We start from the raw sequence: 20982 nt of genomic DNA on the forward strand, positions 1-20982 counted from the left end.
CTCCCAATGATAAAATCTAGCATTCTGTAACTCCGATTCCTAACAAATACCTGAATTATGTCAAAACAGGTTGGAAACCTGCCCATGTTAGGGTTACAAAAAACTGGAAATTTGAAATAATGTTTTCATCAGACTTTGGGTCACTAAGGATGAAGAAACTGGCTTAAAATACCTTAAAAATTGTTTTCAGCCAGCTTATTCAACAATTCCATTTATAATTAATAATGACCAATTACTACTAATTAATCGATTTTTTTTTTACCACATATGCAAGACTCACTCCAATCATCTACAGAGNGATAAAATCTAGCATTCTGTAACTCCGATTCCTAACAAATACCTGAATTATGTCAAAACAGGTTGGAAACCTGCCCATGTTAGGGTTACAAAAAACTGGAAATTTGAAATAATGTTTTCATCAGACTTTGGGTCACTAAGGATGAAGAAACTGGCTTAAAATACCTTTCCATTTATAATTAATAATGACCAATTACTACTAATTAATCGATTTTTTTTTACCACATATGCAAGACTCACTCCAATCATCTACAGAGGTTTCCTACGGGCAAAATTTAAAGAGGGTTGAATTCCCATGCAATTTATGGGGGAAGGAAAGGCCCAAGGGTCTTCCATTCCCTTACAGACTACTGAATAGCAAATAAATAGTATCTCCTTTACGCCTCAGATATAACCCAATATTGGATTACGGGCTGACAGAAGGAGATCCGAAAAGCCAGAATCTGGGAAAAGGAGACTGGAAAGCCAGGCAGGTTGTCTAACCAGCTGCAGCTGACCGGCAGGTGTTGATTAAAATCCTGCATAAAATCTCCGAAGAGCACACTGGGGACCTAGTGACAGATGTCAGACATATCACTTCAGAAGCTTACGGAACGCTTTGTCCAACGTTAGACAAGAGCGCCTTCCCACCAACCTTAACCAAACCAGAGAGACTGGACCAAGGTATAAAGATGGAGTGAGGCGGATGGTCACGGGGCATGAAGTCGACAGAAGAAAAGAAACAAGAACAAAGCATTACTTCTTTCTAAGTAAAATGGGAATTACAGTCGCCTGGTTAATTAAGAAGCCATATAATAAATCAGAACGTCAGTGGCCCAAACTCAGTCAGTCATCACCTAGAGTATGGTGCAGGTAAAATCCATTCTGCCCCCTGCTTCCTTCAAGTCTGACCAGAACACAGCTACACGGTTTACACTCACTCGTGTCACACTACAGCAGAGCTGAGGGAAAACCTTACGACCCACAAAGTCTAAAACATTTATTACCCAGCCCTCTGCGGAAAATTTCCCATTCACTCCCATCTAGTGAGAGATCATGGCAAGAGGGAATGACCTCACTGGTCTATTTTAGCTGGAAGGGCAGAATGAGTCCTTCACATCGATGGCCTTCCAATCTTCTCTGGAAGAACCTTCCAGGCCAGAGGAGCTCCAAGTCAATGCCGGGTTCCAGGTGAACATGGAGGGTGAGGCACATGCATTCTGCCTCCCCAACACGAGTATTTATCAAGTTTTTAACTCCTGAAGTGAACTGGAAGGGCTATGGACAGAGGAGAGGTTTCACCTCATTTCTGCAGGTCAGGAAGTGGGACAAAAGGACAGACCACAGACACAGGGCGGAAGAGGCCACCTCGAAGGGCAGCTGCCTTCCAAGTCTGATGCTCAGGAGAAGGGAGAGCTGGAGAAGGGGCTTGAGAGGCACCAAGGTACAGACCCCCTGGGAGTAGGTGGGATCAGTCCCCAGGCAAACAGCAAGCGGGAAAAGAAAAGCCCAAATCCCCAGACGTTTTTGGAAGCCCGAGACGTAAATATGGTCAAATAACTTTAACCTTTCTCCAGTATTCCCATTTTGTTTACAATTAGATGTGAGGCCGACTCCTCCATGGCACATTCCGTGTGTCCCATCCGTCTGGAGCCTGGCGCACAGCTATTTAGGAAATAAACACAAGACTTGGCTTTCTTCACTACCACCACTTTGGGTGTGATATTCTAGAAAGCAAATTACTCAATCGCCCTGTTTAGGGCTTGCTACTGTGAAATTCATCAAAAGTGAATCAAGTCACCCCACAACGAAGCATAAAGTATGGACTCAAAAGTACGAGGCACGTTTTTAGAGGCCTGTAATTTTCAGCATCAAAGAGCCTCTCTCTGCTAAGACAGTGCTTTTTAGAAGCATCTAAACTGCAATTTGATGCAGCACCCAGCTGCTTATTTTGCTCTGCAATTAATTCAATTAGATATGTGCATATTATCAATCACATTAAATCCAGCCAAGGTGAAATAATAATTTGTGAATTTAGCAGAAATTGATTTACATGCTATCAATATTGCAAATGTTAAGAATGCTTTTTTGATTGGAAAACTTAACCTGCTCCTTCCCTTTGATCCCCTAATCACCAGCGATGTTCTGACTGATACAGAAATAAGACCAGCTCCCATGCAGAACACCTCTATACACCATGTGGTACCACGTACTAAGGGACACACAGAGAAATGCAAAGCCACTGATGAGAAAGCATTCTGGCCAGTGCCCGAGACGCTGCTGTTCACAGAAGTAGGTCCCTGCCGGTGTGCACGACATGGACGCACAGACTGACAATCTGGGGCACACCCTCACTCACAAAACGAGCACACAGAGATCTCCTCTGGAAAACGGAAAGATGCCGGGGGACTTCTGCTTTTTACTCTGTATGATTTCACGTCGTGCGGACCGTATAATGGAAACGTAGCCTTACACTGCGTATGTTTAAAAATAAAATGTGAACACCAACGACCCTGATACCATCCTTACGGGCACAAGGGACGTCACACTGTAACCCCTGACAGCCTCTCGGACACAACTGACAACGCCACGGCCCCGCACAGCAAGTGCTAAGCGCGTGAACCAAGGTCACGTCCCCCCGGGGTAAACACATCACAGAGTTTATGCTACCAACCCACATCCTCCGCATCAATTCCCAGCCTGAGTGCCTTTACCTCCTGTTCATTACTGGCCACAGTTCAGTCGGCCAGGTTAACTGGGGCTGGTTGGTAGGTATCTGCAGTAATTACAATATTCAGTGCTGTCCCTTAGGGCTGAGCTAAACAGAGCAGTTTAAATGCATATGTCCTGGCCAGTCTTCGACGCCCACCCCACCTCTGCACACCCCCACACCCACGGAAGCATAAGCACCGGCATATGCGGTACCCTTCATCAGCCCGGCCTACCTCCCATTACCTCCCACCATCTATCTGATGGAGACACTATTATGGATGCCCCCGCAGACAGCTAATATCCGCGGTAAAACTGGGTGGACCACAATGAATCACAATGACATACGAGCCCACCACACTCCCTCTACTCATTCTAATCAGATAATGGGGGTTTTTTTTTTCCCCTCCGTTGTACTCCAAAAGGAGAAAGTAACACGGGAGAAAACATTCATAAAAAGAGGGGGAAATAAATGTAAACGTTCAGGTCTTGAGATTAGCAAGGAAGGCCATCTAACAGATTGGTGACAGGTAACACACCAATTCACCGGTGATACACGCAGTCTTTTCACCTCGGAGTCCCCTGAAACTTGTGGCTCTGTCTCAAATGAAGAAAAGAGCCACGGCATCACCACAAAACAGTCTTTCTAGAACGTGTTTTGTACAAAAAAGCATGGGTTTATTTTCATTTTTTTCTCTCTGTTGTTACTATTGCTAATGATCTCACCTAAGTCTGGTATCTTTCTAACTGTGGCAGGATTTTTGGTTCACACAATGAGGTAAAAATAACTTCATTATTTTCCACATTCCCTGTTTTTATTAGAAAAGTGTTGTTGCTAACCTTTTTTTTTTAATATTTTATTTATTTATCTTTAGAGGGGAAGGGAAAGAGAGAGGAAGAGAAACATCAATGTATGGTTGCTTCTTGTGCATCCCCTGCTGGGAACTGGTCCCTGCCAGGAACTGGCCTGCAACCCGACTGGCCTGCAACCCAGGTATGTGCGCTGACTGGGAATCGAACCGCGCTCGTCTGGTTCGCAGGCCCGCGCTCAATCCACTGAGCTACACCAGCCAGGGCGAAAAGTGTTGTTGCTAACCTTTTATTGTCACAGTTTCTGCACTGCATCTCCTGGGGACAGAGTTAGCCTTATTAAAAATAAAACAAAAAAAAAACAGAAAATAAAGAATACCAAAGAAAAAGGAAAATGACACCTAATTAGAATGTTAGAGTGAGAATAAAATTTAGGATTAGAAGAAAAATTCGACGTCTAAATTCCAACCGCCTGGTTCTTCCCCCAACGGCAGCGCCTGCCAGCCCCAGGACATCTGGCGAGGTCCCTGCTGTTCTGAGCCTCAGCTTCCTCACTAGTGATGTGAGCACAGAAACAGTGCCGGGCCCTCTCAAGACTCCTGTAGGAGCGACGAGAATTACACAGTGCCTGGTACACAGGAATGTCTAACAAATGTTAGTGCTTATTAGTACCACACATTAGAAAACGGAGGCCCAGAAAGTTTAAGTGTTTTCCCCAGGATAATTTAACTTTCTAAAGGCAGTATCATCATTAAAATTTGGGTCCTCTGACTTTTTTGTCTGTTTTGGCTTCTTTTCCATTCACATCACTCTACTTGTAGCCTGGAGGAATTATGTTGGAGAGAGGAAGCAAGAAAGCAGGAAGTCCCTTAGATAAGCAAGGCCTCGATTTTAAAGAAGGAAAAGCAGCAGCTTGAGGGGGGAGGCCAGTGCAGACACGGAAAACACCCCCTCCCCTCAAAATAAGAAATAAAAAGGAAGGGTCTATGGCCATACCACCCTGAACGCACCCGATCTCATCTGATCTCGGAAGCTAAGCAGGGTCGGGCCTGGTTAGTACTTGGATGGGAGAAATAAAAAGGAAGGTGCGAAGGGCCCGGAGCAAGGGACACAGACAGAAAACTCCCAATTAGACTTTTTATTATGACACAATTCATTAGAGCGTAATTACATTTGCAGACGATTAATCAGAAGGTTAGAAGTAAAGGTCATGTTGAATGTTAATTACACATCCTTTAGAGGCTTTCAAATGTGTTAACAGCGGTACTCTTACGAAGAGAGCCAGTTGTAAATTAGCTTAGACTCCTGAAAGGCAGCCTGGTGTCATCTTTAAAAACTGGAAACACATATATCCTTGTACTAATCAATAGAGCTGAGAAGAAATTACCCGATAACAAATTTGTGGAAGTGTGCAAAAATGGGCACAAAAGGATGTCCGGTGCATTGACGGCGAATGCAGAACACCGGAAACTCAGTAATCACCCATTCTTGGGGAAGCTCTGCTTGTAGCATGTTCACAATGGAAGAAGTGGAATGCTACCAAAGGTTCCTCTAGAAAGATTATTGCACGAAAAACAAAATCGAGGTACCCGAGAATCTGTGCCAGAATAACCTTTACCTGTTATTTACACAAAGGATTTATAGATATGTGATGGTGTTTACACAAGAAAACAGAAGATGCTGCAAAGACACATGAGAAACCTCACAGCAGTTACCTCTGGGGGACAGGCCTGAGGTCGGGGGGCGAGAGGATGGAAAAAAAGTAAAGTTTTGCTTTTCTTTCATGATACATGCATCATACATATAATTTTACATATAAGTTATATTGTACCATATACATGTTATTTTAAGATGAATACAAATGAGTTAAAATAAGGAGCAGACTGCGAAGAAACAAACAGGCATGACAGAGCACGAACTACGAGCTGGAGAACTTGGAGGGGGCACTTGCAGCCGGGCGGTCTCACCTGGCACTTGGCACTGCAGTATTTGGCCACTCGGCATTGAGAGCATCGCATCAGCTTTTCCTTCCTGTGAAAACAAAAACCTCACATTAGGAACCGAGAACCGTATCTGGGTGAAGAAGGAACCATAAACCAACATACTGACACCAACAGGTTCTGCTCACGCCATCCACGTGGTCCCTTAAGATTTTTGCACTGATGAACATTTCACCCTCAACGGGAAACACAGACATAATAATGTGCTTTTTAAAACTGTGATGAAAATGTATATAATGCAAAATTTACTTTAACCATTTTTAAGTGTACACTTCAGTGTGTTAAAAAGATAATTCAAGGGACAAAACAGAGTTGCTCAAGCTAAGCTCCACATCAAATGGAGACTTAATGTAATTACTGCTTTTCTGTCTGGGGTAATAGCATGTTGGTAAGGTTTCCTGCAGAGAAAACACTTGGGCAGCAGTGAGAGAGGAAAGAAAAGCATCAGAAACAGCCACCAGACAGTTCTGGAAAACATTCTTCCTTTAGGAAAAAAATCAGCATATTGATGCCAATGGAAAGACAAACCTACATTTTCTTTTTTAAAAAAATGGCATCAGAAAAGTTCAAGAGCTGGGCGACTCATTTTAAGATACTGTTATCAGTTTAAGAAAATGACCATTCATTTCTTCATCCAACAGATACTTATTAAACCAGACGCCATGACAGGCAGTGGGGAATAAGCACAGAATAAGACAGGAACAGCCCTGGCCTTCACAATGCTTAGACTAGCAGGGAAATAATTTCATAAGAAACTAAAACATAGTACGAAATACTTTTTACAAATGATCCTTGTAGCTACACCAGCAACCAACTGCATTTCAACATTTCATTTCATTTCCAATGCATGAGGGATTCAGACAGTTCTAAGAAACTGTGACAAGGCTGGCATCAGTCACTGATTGTGCTACTCTTCATGACTTCCAATAGTTTGATACTGCACAGTTTCCGAGCCATTTCAAAAAAAAATCAATTCTTGCCCCTTTCAGGCGACTGCAGTTTAAATAAAAAACGTGAGATAGTTTAAGAAAAAAAAACTGCCCTGGAAAACAGTATTAGCCACAAGATAAAAGACTCCACGCATGTTATTTAATTATCCTAGACACACACAAAAGGACCATGCATTATACGGTACCCAAGCATGTGTTCTTCTGAAAACAACATTCACATGGAAAGAAATTATTTCTTCCACTGTCTCTGTTCAGAAACACTTGAAATTCACCCATTTTGCAAAATCTGAAACTGATAAACCAAAAAGAGCTGGTGAGTAAACACAATATGAACTTTTTAAAACCGTCTGGGGCAGCTGGGCATCATCACAGTGCGTGAAAACGCATTTTTCCTTAGACTGATTTAATGGTCATTTTCAAAGTAAAGCTTGCTTGGAATGCTAAAAGAAATACTTTGAAGTAACCAAAGACAGTAATTAAAGGAAAACATGGAGAAACATTAAACTCTAAAGAGGTATTTGATAATCACGTAAAGTTTTAAAACACCCCAGTAACAATGTTTTTAAAGCCAGTGACTCAAATGCTATTTTAAGATTACAGTTATAACATATCCTAGCCTAGGAGAAGAACCTCTCTAAACTGTACATACTACCTCCATCATTTCTTTTTCCAACAGAATGGGAAAAAAGAAAACAGAATTGCAGTATGTTATGGCAATCATAGAAACATTAATTCAGTCTATATGGGNGACAGTAATTAAAGGAAAACATGGAGAAACATTAAACTCTAAAGAGGTATTTGATAATCACGTAAAGTTTTAAAACACCCCAGTAACAATGTTTTTAAAGCCAGTGACTCAAATGCTATTTTAAGATTACAGTTATAACATATCCTAACCTAGGAGAAGAACCTCTCTAAACAGTACATACTACCTCCATCATTTCTTTTTCCAACAGAATGGGAAAAAAGAAAACAGAATTGCAGTGTGTTATGGCAATCATAGAAACATTAATTCAGTCTATATGGGGTTAACATACAAAAACACAAAATACAGTAAACATCAAAATACAGATCTGGCTTATTTATCCTAATGAATAAATTCAAGGTTAAATTTGCTGATTACATATCCTCCAAATGTATAAACTGCCAAAATAAAACGTGAAGCGAATCTGTTCGACACCCGTTAAACTGAGTCTCGATCTGCTACGACAATTGACAATTGACAAAGCCGCCTTAAAGATGACCCCACCTCTGAGCACGTGCTACCTCTGCGACCGCAGGGCACAAATCCCTCTACCCATCCAGCTAAATGGAAGGGTCGGAGAGGTTAATAGAGACGGGGCACCTGTAATAGACTTGCGCATTTCATTCCCTGCTCAATACCCTCCAATGGCCACTGAGCTACTTGGAATGTTCTTAGGAATCAATGCTGCCTTCACTCTCAAGACAGAGGCAAGACACCCCTATGCAAGGCAGCAAAGCCTACCTCTGCAAACCCTCGCCGAGCTGATCGGGTGACTGAGTCTACGTGAGATTTCACGATCAATTAAAGTGCGGGCACAACTTTAATTAGAGACTCAGATGGCACTGCTAAGCACCTAAATAAAACATGAACAAGTGCGACAGCCACCTGCACAGAGCAATGCCAATTTCCAGCCTCCGTTTACCCGGAGATTTTTCTCTACTCAGCTGCACAATCATTTAGGCTTTATGAGCTCTGGGCTAGCAGTAGTGGTCAATAATTCACCAACATGAAAATAAACTTTGAATTATGTACTTACATTCTATTATAGATTGCACTTGTATCTGTCAAAAATGTTACAGACTGAAAAAACCACGTTCTCTCGTTTGCTAGGCTGCTACTCCATTCTATACTCATTCTCATTAAAGAAAAAAAAGCCTTATATTGCAAACTGCTGATAAATCAGGGTCAAGTCATTCCATTCATGGCCGATTAAGGGCTGATCCTGGGACTGCATGGCTTTGTGGCTCGTCCCTGGCAGAAGGGAAAGTGCTAGAAGAGCAAGGACCACAGAGATAGTTAGATGAGTCAGAGGCCAAGTCCAAATGCAGGGTCTGAAGGATTTGTGTTGAAGAGCAACACGCAGGGCCTCGGACATGAAGCTCCTTTTGTTCGTTTTCCCTCACTTGTCTGCCTTGAATTCAAATCTCCCTGGTGCTTTTTACTTTGTCCTTGTAAGTGGCAGAGCCTACCTGTTCTCTGTTTACACTGCTTCCCTCCTTACAGTCACGTAACCTCAATTATCCATCGCTCCCTTGCACTGAGGGCGTAAAGGACTTAGGTCAGAAAACCTCAGGTTGAACATTTGGCTCCATCTCTTACCAGCTGCACAATCTTGGCAAAGTCACTGTTCCCCTCTCTGTGTCCATTTCTTCACGTATCAAATGGAGATAATAAAAGGTCCCACATGACTGCCAGGAGAATAAATGCAACAGCCCATGGGACAGTTCCAGGTATCCAGAGAACACCACGGTGGACGTCAGTGCCCTTCCCTCCTCCCTACTGCAAGTGTACCCTGTATTCCTGTCCCTCTTCCTCCTGGTGCCGCCTTCTGAGATGTGAATGGCCTCCACCCTGTCCTTGCCATCTTCAAATACTAATGCCCCCAAAAGAGGGGGGCACTAGAGAACACTGAGAGAACACTGAACTAGGAGACAGCCCAGAAGTCCACTGACAGGAGAATGACTCCATAAGGTGTGGTGGGTTCCATGCAGCGGAATATCATGGAGCAGTCAAAATAAACGAACCACAGCCACATGCTAACACAGATGCATCCTGAAAATGTAAAACATTGAGCATAAAAAATCCCATCAGACTATATTCAGCAACAACACCGTGTTATACAGCTCAAAAGGAGGAAGAAATCAGTTAAGTGTAAGCAGGCATCCACAAAGCCCTGAAACAGCTCACATATCCTGATTCGAGGTCAACAGTCTCACATAAATTCATTCATGTTTGGATACACACCTGAGCTGGAACGTACATGACTACCTACACGGACACAGCAAACACAAACAACCAACTTCCGTCCTAAGGCTGCTGACCTTTGAAAGCTGCACAAAGCCAGCCACATATGCTGGCCTTCACTGACCTATCCTGCACCCAAACCACGACAGTGGCTGTGGCCAGGAAAGCGGCTCTGATGCAAAACCACTCCACGCACCGTGGCGGCCCCAGCTGTCGAGGGCAGCGGCAAATCAGTTCCTGTGCGTTGAGCCTCCGCTCAAGATCCCATCTGTGCTGACTTCAGGCCAAAGGGAATAAATCTCCTCCGGCTCAAAAATTGAAACATATGCCGCCATAATTAAAGGTGTCTTGAGCGCGTGCAGCTGGCCCAGGAGTGCTGACGCCGGTGACCTCTGAGTGCACCAGAGGACTTCGCAAGGGGCACCCGCCCTGTAGACAAAGGACGCTTCTGAAGACACGACACTCAGGCCTCCACATCCTGTATGTATTATTTCTGTACTTTACAGTAGGCTCTGGCTCCTGTTCGGATTCGGAGTGGCGGCTTTGAAAATCCAGGAGGCGGAAAAGGCAATAAAACCGCAGCATTTAGGTGTCCCACATGCATTTCCTCTTTGCAACCCTTTATTTCCCTGGACCTGTGCTCACCAACACTAGCCACATGTTTACATTCCTATTTAAACTAACTAAAATCCAATCCCTCTTTCAAATCAACTTCCTCAGTCACACTAGCCACATTTCAAGTGCTCGGCAGCCACATAGGATTTAGGGCCTGGTTACTGTACTGGACACGGCATTTCCATCATCACAGAAAGTGCTTTTGCACAAACCTGATCTGGACACCAACCCACTGTGAAAGTAAAAGCCAAGCCCACACCAGGCCACTGAACCCAAAAACCCTGGAGTCAACCGGAAATGTCCAGGATCAGTCACCCAAGCACAACAGATCTGAAGGTACTCCCAGGCTTGGGTGTCGAGGCTCCTCCCCGGCGACAGTGTTGTATCTCAACTTTCTCAGGCCCGAGTTTGGGGCTGCCCAGCGACTAACAAGGGGACTCTGGCCTTCGGAGATGCGAGTCTGACTCGCTACACGGCAACAATCCGAGTACATTGCTCTACCTGTCTCGTGTAAAAAGTATTCTATATACTTTTACTCGTGTAAAAAGTATTCTATATACTCGTGTAAAAACAGGGATAGTGCTAGAAGCAACCTCACAGGTTTGTTTTAAAAACTAAATAATAAATGCTTGTAAAGCTATTAGTACCATGCTTGGCACATAGTAAGAGCTCTGTAATTATTAGCTCTTAACCATTATTATCCCTGCCAAAGGCAAGGTAAAGGAAAGGATGACAAACTTTAGCCATTAAAATCTATTTAGAACTCTGGCAAACATTCGCTATGAGAGAAAACCAAAATGCATACTCTTTTTCACTTTTGGCACTGTATACTCATAATGCAATAATTTCCTGCCCCACCTTTAGAAAGCGTGTTCACTATACTCCCAAGTCTCTCCTGCACACCACGTGCACAGAGCTGTGTGTCAAAAATCCTCACACCAAGCCCACATGGTAGGCAACTCAACGCGCCCATTCAGCTTCAGGTGAGGAGACTGAGGCCCCAGTGGTGAAGAAGCTGACGTCAGTGGCTGTGGCTGGGTCGGAAGGCAGACAGCCTGGATCTCATGGTACTCACACAATGTTGTCGCTGTATGCTGACATCTCTCTTCCAAAGCAAACAAAACATGCCCAAGCTGTCTGTTGGGTACAGTGTCAGAAACAGTCTACCTAAGGGACTTGGCGATGACAGTCAGTGGGGAAGTTCCCTGCAATGCGTGTGCAATGCGTGTGCAATGCGTGTGCTACAGCCCCTGGCGAACGTGGATGGGGAGCACACTCCGCTTCTCAGAGGAGCGGGCACCACCCTGGGAGGTGGGGTGGGAAGCTGTGAGGGCCGTTTGGTGGCACAAGGATCGGGGAGTGGCGCCAGCATTCTCCCCAGAGGAGACAAGGGCGTTTACACACTGCAGAAGGCGTCACAGCGCCACACGGCTTCCCAATGCCCAACCAGCTCTTTAATTCTTAACACATTCAGGACTAGTACAAATTCCTTTTTACGTATAAGCAAAAGCGATCCTTGTATTCTTTAAGTATATTGAACATAGTCTGAATTTGCTAGGGTTGCAACCACTAGCAAAAAATCGACAGAAACGGAAGTGTTTTTGTCCAAAACTTCACCAGGAGCTGTTTTGTCATTTCAGGTGATGACATAATCAAATGCTGTTTCAATCACCAGCCCGACACTCTTCTATCAGTTCCCACTAGGGCCGCGCCTTTACAGCAGTGTTTCCCCACGAATTCTAGTAGCGTTGACCATTTACATCTGGTAACATGCACTCTGTCATGATAGCTTTCCATTTGTGTTTCTGCGTGTTATCATTAGGGCATTTTACTGATCTCCTGAAATTGTGCGCATAAGTATCAGCTGGGAGTTTCTCCTTCAGGATATTGTGTGTGTGTGTGTGTGTGTGTGTGTGTTTCAACACAATGTTTATATAAAGGAGGTATCGCGCCTCACCAGGCTGATGTTCCGTGGACGTAACTGGTGGTCCCCGGAACGACCCCCTGTGATGCCACCTTGCTGTCCTCTTGGCAACACCCCACTCTACAGAAAAAGCAGAGCTGCAGGTCCCCCGTTTCCCGCTGCCCAGTCCAGATAAACGGAAGGAAAAAGGGAAGAGTCCTCCAGGGAGTTCCGGACCCTTCCGATCCTACACCCTACCCTGAATCAAGTCTCTGAGGATGAAAAGAGGCCACTATCCCTCCCCCTTCTACTACCACGGCCCCACCCCCACTGATCCACTACCTTTGTCAGCACCTCCCCAGGAGGAGACAGAAAGGGACAGGATCTCTGGTGGATCACCATGTGACCGTCTCAAACCTCGCAGCACCTCAGCCCGCCCAGTAAACAGGAGTGACTTCACAACCCCTGGGCAGTTCCTACAGCTCTCAGGCTCTCGGTGGGAACACACTCTCCACCTGTTGCTGCCAGTTCCCTCAGCAAATCAAAGCAAGACAGAGCACAGGAGTCAGTGCCATCTCCCTGACCTGGGGGCCTGCCCTTAAGTTTCCTACCCTCAGAGCTTCTAACGAGAACAAAACTTCACTGCCTGTCCTTTTACTTTCTAACTGCTCCTTAGATAGAAAACTTTAAAGCTCTTCAATACTTACTCTTTTTTCAGTGCCTGCTCTTTATTTCCTGTAATTCAGCCAAAAAGTGGGCATTAAAAAACAATAACAGATTCCAATACAACTGAACAAAACATATTGAATGACAGCTACTTAAACTGTTATAAAAGAGTGCTAGCTGATTTTTTTCAGGGAATTTTAAATTTTCAGCATTAACTAAGAACCAGAATAAAGGAAGAAGAGAATAATATGAAGGCAGTTTTTTACTTTTGCCGTGTACCACATCTTCCCAAATACCTGGTGAGGAAAGTCACCCACAATCTATAGCTGAAGAAATCAGTACAGAGAGGCGAGCAAGTTTGTTCAGGGTTGTGTGTAGGAAGCCACCTCCACCCCCCAGTGCTAGGATAATAAACCGTATCTGTCCAGTTCCATCACGCCATGTTGCCTCTCAACAATATATTATTACAATTGTTATAACTAGTGCTAGCAACATACCCAAAACTGTGCTAAATATCTCATCGAATCTTCATAACAGTACTGAGGTAGGTAGCAGAGTCAACACCACCTCATACACAAGAAGACCAGAGAAAATAAGTGTGGTTGCCCCACGTCACAGAGTAAATAGTGCAGCTGATGTACAAGCCCAGTTGGTCCAACCCCAGAACGGCGCCCTCCATGCATGACGAGGCTGTGCCCTCTGCCGGGGCGAATCCTCACTGGTAAACAGCTCACCATCGTCGGCAGAGATTACTGATGAGATCACAGCAGTCTAATTCCCAACAGAATGGTTTATTTATTTTAACAGTAGCTACTTTCATAAAGATGTGCTAGCAAATCAGAGTGAGATTTTTTTAGTCCTCAACTTATTAAAACTCAAAAAAATATAACCATTAACTTTAAGAATTAAATATCCTCTTTTGATGTGCTAATGTAAATACTGAACATTAAAGCAATTAAAGAATGATTTCCTGTAATTGCTACTTACGGGTGGAAAGGGAGATGGGATATTCAAGGTTGTAACAAAAAACTGTCTCCCTGTATCTATCCGCCCAGGTGGAAACCCGCTTTTCTCCTTGGACTCCAGGCCCCTCTAGCTGAAGCACATGCAGAGAAGAGGCTGCCCAGTGCAAAACAGCCTCTGGAAGAGAGCTGCATGGCTGAGTTACCGCACACGGTCATGTACAGACGTTAGGTACAAACTGTTATGTCAGCAGGAGATATGTGAAGGATCTATTAATGTATTAGAGGAAAGCAAAGTTCTAAATAAATTAATTCTAATGACATTTACAGATTATTCTTGGAAAATATGTAAGGAAAAACTATTAAAAAATAAACATTATCTGATAAGTTAACAAAGCCATGAAGCAAGACCAGATATCCCAACCCAGGTGGACTCAGAGAAGAATCTGGCCAAGAACAGAGCCACTCTGTTCTCCACACAGGCTGAGGGTCGCATCAGTTTGCTAGGAGACCCAAATGTGCAGCACCCTGTAAGCAGTTCTCATTGCCATCAGTCTGAAGGTTTTTAACACACATATTTTATCTGCATAATACATATGTAGACAAAACACATACATATACATTCCCACCTATAGCCACAGATCATACAAATACATAATGAAAATATATGCACATACCTGGATCAGGGAAACCAAACCTGAATCCCCAGTCCAGGCTCTGACACCACAATGGGCAAACCCTGGTGAGCGGCACGATCTGTTACAAAACGCTGTCCTAGTGATGGCTGACCACTTAGGCTTAGGTGTATTTCATAATGTACAAATGAGGATAATATCCAAAAGAGGATAATAAAACTAATAAACCCTTGGAACTGTTAACATAGATAAGCTCGTAGTAACTGTTGACCAGAAACTCCCATGACAGTTTTTTAAAGAATTTATTTATTTATTTTTAGAGAGAGTAAAAGCGGGGGAGGAAAAAAAGGGAGAGAAACATCAATATGTGGTTGCCTCTTGCACACCCCCTACTGGGGACCTGGCCTGCAACCCAGGCATGTGCCCTGACTGGGAATCGAACCAGTGACCCTTCGGTTCCCAGGCCAGCATCAATCCACTGAGCCACACCAGCCATCCAGAGCCTGTGACAGTTTTTAAGTGATCTTTTCTTCTCTAAACTCAGACAGTATTTGTTGTCTCCAGGCCCTGGATTCCACAGGGGAAGAGAGCATGGTGTTGTGCCCTCCCCTTCTCTTCCAATGTAACAGCAATATTAATAAGTAAAATGTATTTAGTACTTTGAATGTTCCAGATCGTTGTAGATGCTTTCCATACTCCACCCATTATTTTTAGTCCTTGCAACAACCCCATATTAATCCCATTTGCTGACAAGAAAATTGACCTAGAGTTTAGGTAAAGGGTCTCCAGTTCCTCCAGGAACCCCTGGTTCCTAGCAACAACAAAAAAAGTCTGCTCACTTTTTTCCCCATTTGGTTTTAATTTAAGATTTATTTTGGAGAAAAAATGGTCCCCCTATTCAAAATAGAAATATTGAATACCACTACCCTCTGCTATCACTTGTATGGTGACCCTGATCCATAGTTTAATTCTATTAATATGTGGTTGTTTAACATCCTGTATGTTTGTGATAAACGAGTTTGTGTTTTGAACTGTGTCCATTCAGGTGTGAACTGCGTCCATTCAGGTGAGCTCACTAGGCTGGAAGGTCTTTATATTTCTTTGTATCTCCTACATGGCACCCAGTGCGGTACCTTCATATACAAATTTTTCAGCAAGTCAGCTTGGCTTAACTGGGTCAAGAAACCCACATTTTTCTGTCCTGGGAGAAACAAGTTAGTATAAAACATGCTACCGATAACAATGAACAATCTCGAGAACTTCGTATGAGCATTAGTTCCGCCACACCCCACCCCAAATGTCTTATCTGGACAGTGACACCTCATCGACTTATAAGCTGGGACAAGAAAGAAAGTTTTAAGCTATAACACTAGGAGAACATGCGTTCCCCACGGAGTGGCTCGTGTGTTCTAATTATCCTTTTTTTGACTTAGCATTCAAATCTACATTCTTCCTTGATTAACATTCACCACCTGCATGCACAGAGCACATGAAAAATGAGACCTACATGGAAGGGTAACTTGCAAGACATTACTATTCATCGGCATGAATCAACAAGCCCACAACTACAACAGTATCCCCTGAGAATATTTTTTGAAAGCTGTTGCTAAGGTCATATAAAAGAAAAAGGAGGAAAATAATTTATTTCTGCCTTGAAAACCACACAAATGTTTTCAAGAGAAAATCAGTATCACTATCCAAGATCAAAAAGTAATAGATAAAGTGCTGATATTTATTATAACCTGGATGAACCTTGAAAAGTCTAGGCCAAGTGAAGTAAGCCGGACACAAAAGGACAGTATGGTATGATTCCACTTACATGAAATGTCTAGAACAGGCAAATGCAGAGAGACAGAAAGCAGATGAGAGGTTCCCAGTGGCTGAGAGGAGGAGGCAATGCAAACTCACTGCTTAACGGTTAGAGAACTCGTGTCAGGGAGAAATAACCCAAGGAACGCCACCCACCATCGGTGGGGTGAGCAGAAAGGGAGCTCACCGGGACAAGCAGCAGCAGGCACGCGAAGTGGACAGAAAATGAGGACAGAGGAAAACGGGGTTTAAGAAACACAGCAAGTCCTGAAATATTTTACAGCAAGATGGAGTAAGATAAGAACAGAAACGGGGGTGGGGGGTACACTCAGGGAGGTCAGAGAAGACTGCCCTTGAGCTGCGCGAAAGCGCCCCCCAGTGGCCAGGGCAAGTCGTCAGGTGCAGAGAAAGGAACTACCTGCGGTGTTGGGCCAGATTCAACCCCAAGATGTTTATCATGATCTTTAAAATTAAAAAAAAAATGGTGAAGCACATGTAAAAAGATTTTTTTAATAAAATTGCTTTTTACCTCAGAATTATAAACATTACACAGAGACCCTATATCATAGGGTGATTTATACTATATTCTGCCACAGTAGTCTATTTTCATTATAAAAATTAACCGTTATAATTAAATGTTTGTTTACTTATTATATGTCACATCTTAAGACAAAGCTCATGCGGTAAATGTCTCTTTAATCTTTACTATATTTTTTCATTACCATTTAGTCTCCCCCCAAAATTTTGAAACTTAACAAGTATAACTAATTTGTAACTTTGAGCAAACTAATCTTTTATTTTAACTTAATGCTAACTTTTGGGTGGAAATAAGTCCATGGAAAATCTGGAAGACACACGGCCGGGCAGACACTGGAGAAGAGGTTATATCAATGAGGTGGCGCCTTTTGCAAGACCACTTCCTGAAAGAAGCCAACTTATGTGTATCTGCTACACAGATCGCTCTCCAATTCTGCTACAATCTGTGCCCAGATGACTCTAGACAACTAAACCAAAAGTTCAACTTCATTTTCACTCAGTTCCTCTTTTCTTAAAAAGGACTTAATGTTTTATAACAGGAGCTATTAAAATTTTCAAAATGTCCTGTACTTACTAGAATTGAGAAAATCGGTCAGTACCTTAAAACCCACCTTTCTGGCCGTACCGTGGGAGAGGACGACAGAACACACCAGATGTGTGGTTTTGACCCCACGGCGTAGCTGCAGGTGTGGCCCAAAAATGATACGGAAGCAACGTCCAACTCAGATCGGGCGGAAGCGTTAAAGTACCGCTCCCTGGCCTAACACTTTCTGCAAGGAAACTGCAAGAACCATCTAAGATCAACTGCACGCACACAAGGGAAGTGCGGTGAGGACGCCCTACAAACCACAGACACAATTTCCAATTACACCCATTCCTTCTTTTGAATTCCTCGAGCGTGACTGCATATTTAACTTGGCTATCTTTAAAAAAATCACGTTGCTTTCATGGAAGTACTGTAGATAGCGACAGCACCATACATCAGTTAGAAAGTTAGTCATTCCCCTTGTTGTCCCAAAAAAAGATGTTACAGGAGGTGGGGAGGTGGAAGCAGTTGGAGATTTTTAAGAAGTTAATTGGAGGGCATCGAGTAAGAGAGATCATCCAGGAAATAAAGTTTATCGAAAACTCAAAGTATGTAACCTGTGTAAAGTCAAGAAACAGCCAGAGATTCTCGTTAAGGAGTTCATTCGTGCTCACTCGAGAAGAAAGGTCTCCCTTCACTGTGCCTGGGTGAGTTTCCAAAATGCTATGAGCCTTCACTATATGATAGAAATGACTCCTCGAGAATGTTTCTTAGATTATTTTTAAAAGACAAAAGGCAAACAAATTCATAACCTATGACTAACAAAGCTCAAAATTAGCTCAAGTATATGACAAATTAAACTGTGAACATGCAAGTTTCACATAACAGAATCCATGAGATTACCAATCAGCAAGTAAATCATGAGCTACGAACGTAACACACATTTCCCTACCTCCTAGATGCATGGATAACAAAGCAATTTATTTCTATGAATGGGTACTCCATCTTCAAGGGTAAACTCGTTATGATCTTATATGGGCAAATGTGTCACCACTGGCATTCAGTATTAGAAGTGACTTTCAGACTTCCGCCAAGATGGAGGCATAGGTGGAAACACTGTGCCTTCTCCCACAACCAAGTTTGAATAAAACAAAGGTTTGGAGAAACAAAGACACAACCAAAGGACAGAAAATTGAATTATACGGAAGTCCGACTACATCTAACCGTTCAACGGGGACGGTAAGAGGGGCGGAGCCAGCAGCAAGCAGGGTCGGGCAGGACAGGGCCCCAGACCCAGGCGCGCAGGCAGACGAGAACCAGTTGGGGTGCGGGGCAGACCTCGGGCGCATATTCGCACACAATGAGACAGACCACGCAGGCCCCAGGGGGCGAGGGCTGACGGCGGTGGCACACTCACGTGCAGTGGGACAAAACGCGTGGGCCTGGTGACGGCAGCAACTACGGCACCAGTGAGGGCCATGGCCGCAGGCGGCGGACAGGACGCCATAGTCCCTCTTTGACTCCGCCCCCACATACAGCGTCACAACCCAGAGACTGAGTTGCCCTGTTCTAGTGAACACTTTAGGGCTGTGATCCTGCTATGGAACAGGCACGAACAACCCGAAAGATGGCACAAGAAGAACTCAAAGTCCCAGAGCCAATAACTCTAAGCAACCGAGAAATTGCCAGCCTCTCAGAAGCACAATTCAAGACACTATTTATCAGGATGCTCACAGAACTGGTAGATTATAGTCACAAATTAGAGGAACATAGTCACAAATTAGAGGAACATATGAAGGCTAAACTAATTGAAATGAAGGGAGATGCACAGGAAACCAATAGTGATGGAAAGGAAACTGGGACTCAAATCAATGGAATGGACCAGAAGGAAGAACAAAACATCCCACCAGAAAGGAATGAAGAAATGAGAATTCAAAAAAATGAGGAGAGGCTTAGGAACCTCCAGGACATCTTTAAACGTTCCAACATCCGGATTATAGGGGTACCAGAAGGGGGAAAGAAACAGCCACGAGTGGAAAACTTATTTGAACAAATAATAAAGGAGAACTTCCCCAGTCTGGCAAAGGAAATAGACTTCCAGGAAATCCAGGAAGCTCAGAGAGTCCCAAAGAAGTTGGACCCAAGAAGGAACACACCAAGGCACATCATAATTACATTAGCCAAGACTAAAATGAAGGAGAGAATCCTAGAAGCAGCAAGGGATAAGGGGACAGTCACCTACAAAGGAGTACCCATCAGACTGTCAGCGGATTTCTCAAAAGAGACCTTACAGGCAAGAAGGGGCTGGAAAGAAGTATTCCAAGTCATGAAATCCAAAGACCTACAGCCAAGATTGCTTTATCCAGCAAAGTTTTCATTTAGAATGGAAGGACAGATAAAGTGCTTCTCAGATAAGGTCAAGTTCAAGGAGTTCATCATCACCAAGCCCTTATTATATAAAATGCTAAAGGGACTTATATAAGAAAAAGAAGATGAAAAATATGAACAGTGAAAGGACAGCAAACACACAGCTATAAACAACCACACCTAAAACAAAAGCAAACCAAGAGGACAGCTAGATCAGGAATGGAACCATAGAAATGAAGGACACATGGAGGGTTAGCAACAGGGGGGTGGGAGGGGGAGAAGGGGGGAGAAGGCACAGAAAATAGCATAGATGGTAGGTAGAAAATAGATAGAATTCAGCACAACCCTTCTGATACCAAAACATTAAGAAGCGGAAGTTTTGTATTTAAAATCTAATTAGACCAATGTCACAGCAATAGCATAAGGGCAAAGGGACCACATCTAGAACAGAGAGTGGGAAGAAGCAGGAGAACCGGCCCTCCCTGAGTAACTGTGGGGGAGACACAGAGGAATGTAAAGGATCCCCGGGCCTATCGCCCTTCAGCCCTCCACACTCTGTGTTCATGCTGCGGATGGAAAGAGAGAAGGGAACTCGCTTGGTCTTGGCTGCCAAGCTGAGGGCCAACTCTTTCCTAAATCACATTCCTACTCTGAAGTCAGCCGTCAAATTTACGAGGATCCTGCTGTATGCCTTCACCGTCTGCACCACAGAACATTCAAGGGCCTTTTTTCACATAACTTTTCATTGTTGGAGTTACCATAATTATCCCCCAATACCTGTTTACTAATGGGATAAGAACCAAACCAAGTACCAACATAAACTGATGCATCTTATTTGCCCCAAAACACGGCTCTTTACCTGGGGTCAAATGGAGGAGCTTTGGTGAAATCCAATGTTTTTAATTATTGCTAAATGTGTACATATACCTTTGTCTACAAAGAGAGTACACAGATTTCATAAGTCATTTTCTTACTCCATGGATAGACTGGGGAATAAATAAAACAAAGCTGCAGAATTTTAAGTGAAGGTATTTTATTTACATTCCGCAGTTTCTTTGATGAGAGTAGTACATTAAGCCAAGAGGTATTCCAAATAACTAGACGAAGCACTTCCAGGACAAGAATCACTGATTGCTGCTCTTCTCTAAGTCAGGAAAAGCATCAGGAATTACTGAGGATTGTTTATAAACCTATCGACTTTTTAAAAACGTTTAAATTGAACTATTAT

The 20982-nt window shown here is 43.5% G+C and overlaps 1 protein-coding gene across 1 annotated transcript in view; it reads right to left on the bottom strand.

Moving 5' to 3' along the window:
• Window positions 1-20982, bottom strand: part of SMYD3 (SET and MYND domain containing 3) — a 465445-nt gene that overhangs the window by 383780 nt on the left and 60683 nt on the right. The window contains exon 2 of the mRNA XM_037069376.1: window positions 5763-5826. Coding sequence (XP_036925271.1) covers window positions 5763-5826 — 64 coding nt within the window. The remainder of the gene's footprint in view (window positions 1-5762; window positions 5827-20982) is intronic.

The sequence above is a fragment of the Sturnira hondurensis genome, unplaced genomic scaffold, assembly GCF_014824575.4.
Source record: "Sturnira hondurensis isolate 20B ecotype Veracruz unplaced genomic scaffold, ASM1482457v3 Scaffold0018525, whole genome shotgun sequence".
NCBI classification, from domain to species: domain Eukaryota; kingdom Metazoa; phylum Chordata; class Mammalia; order Chiroptera; family Phyllostomidae; genus Sturnira; species Sturnira hondurensis.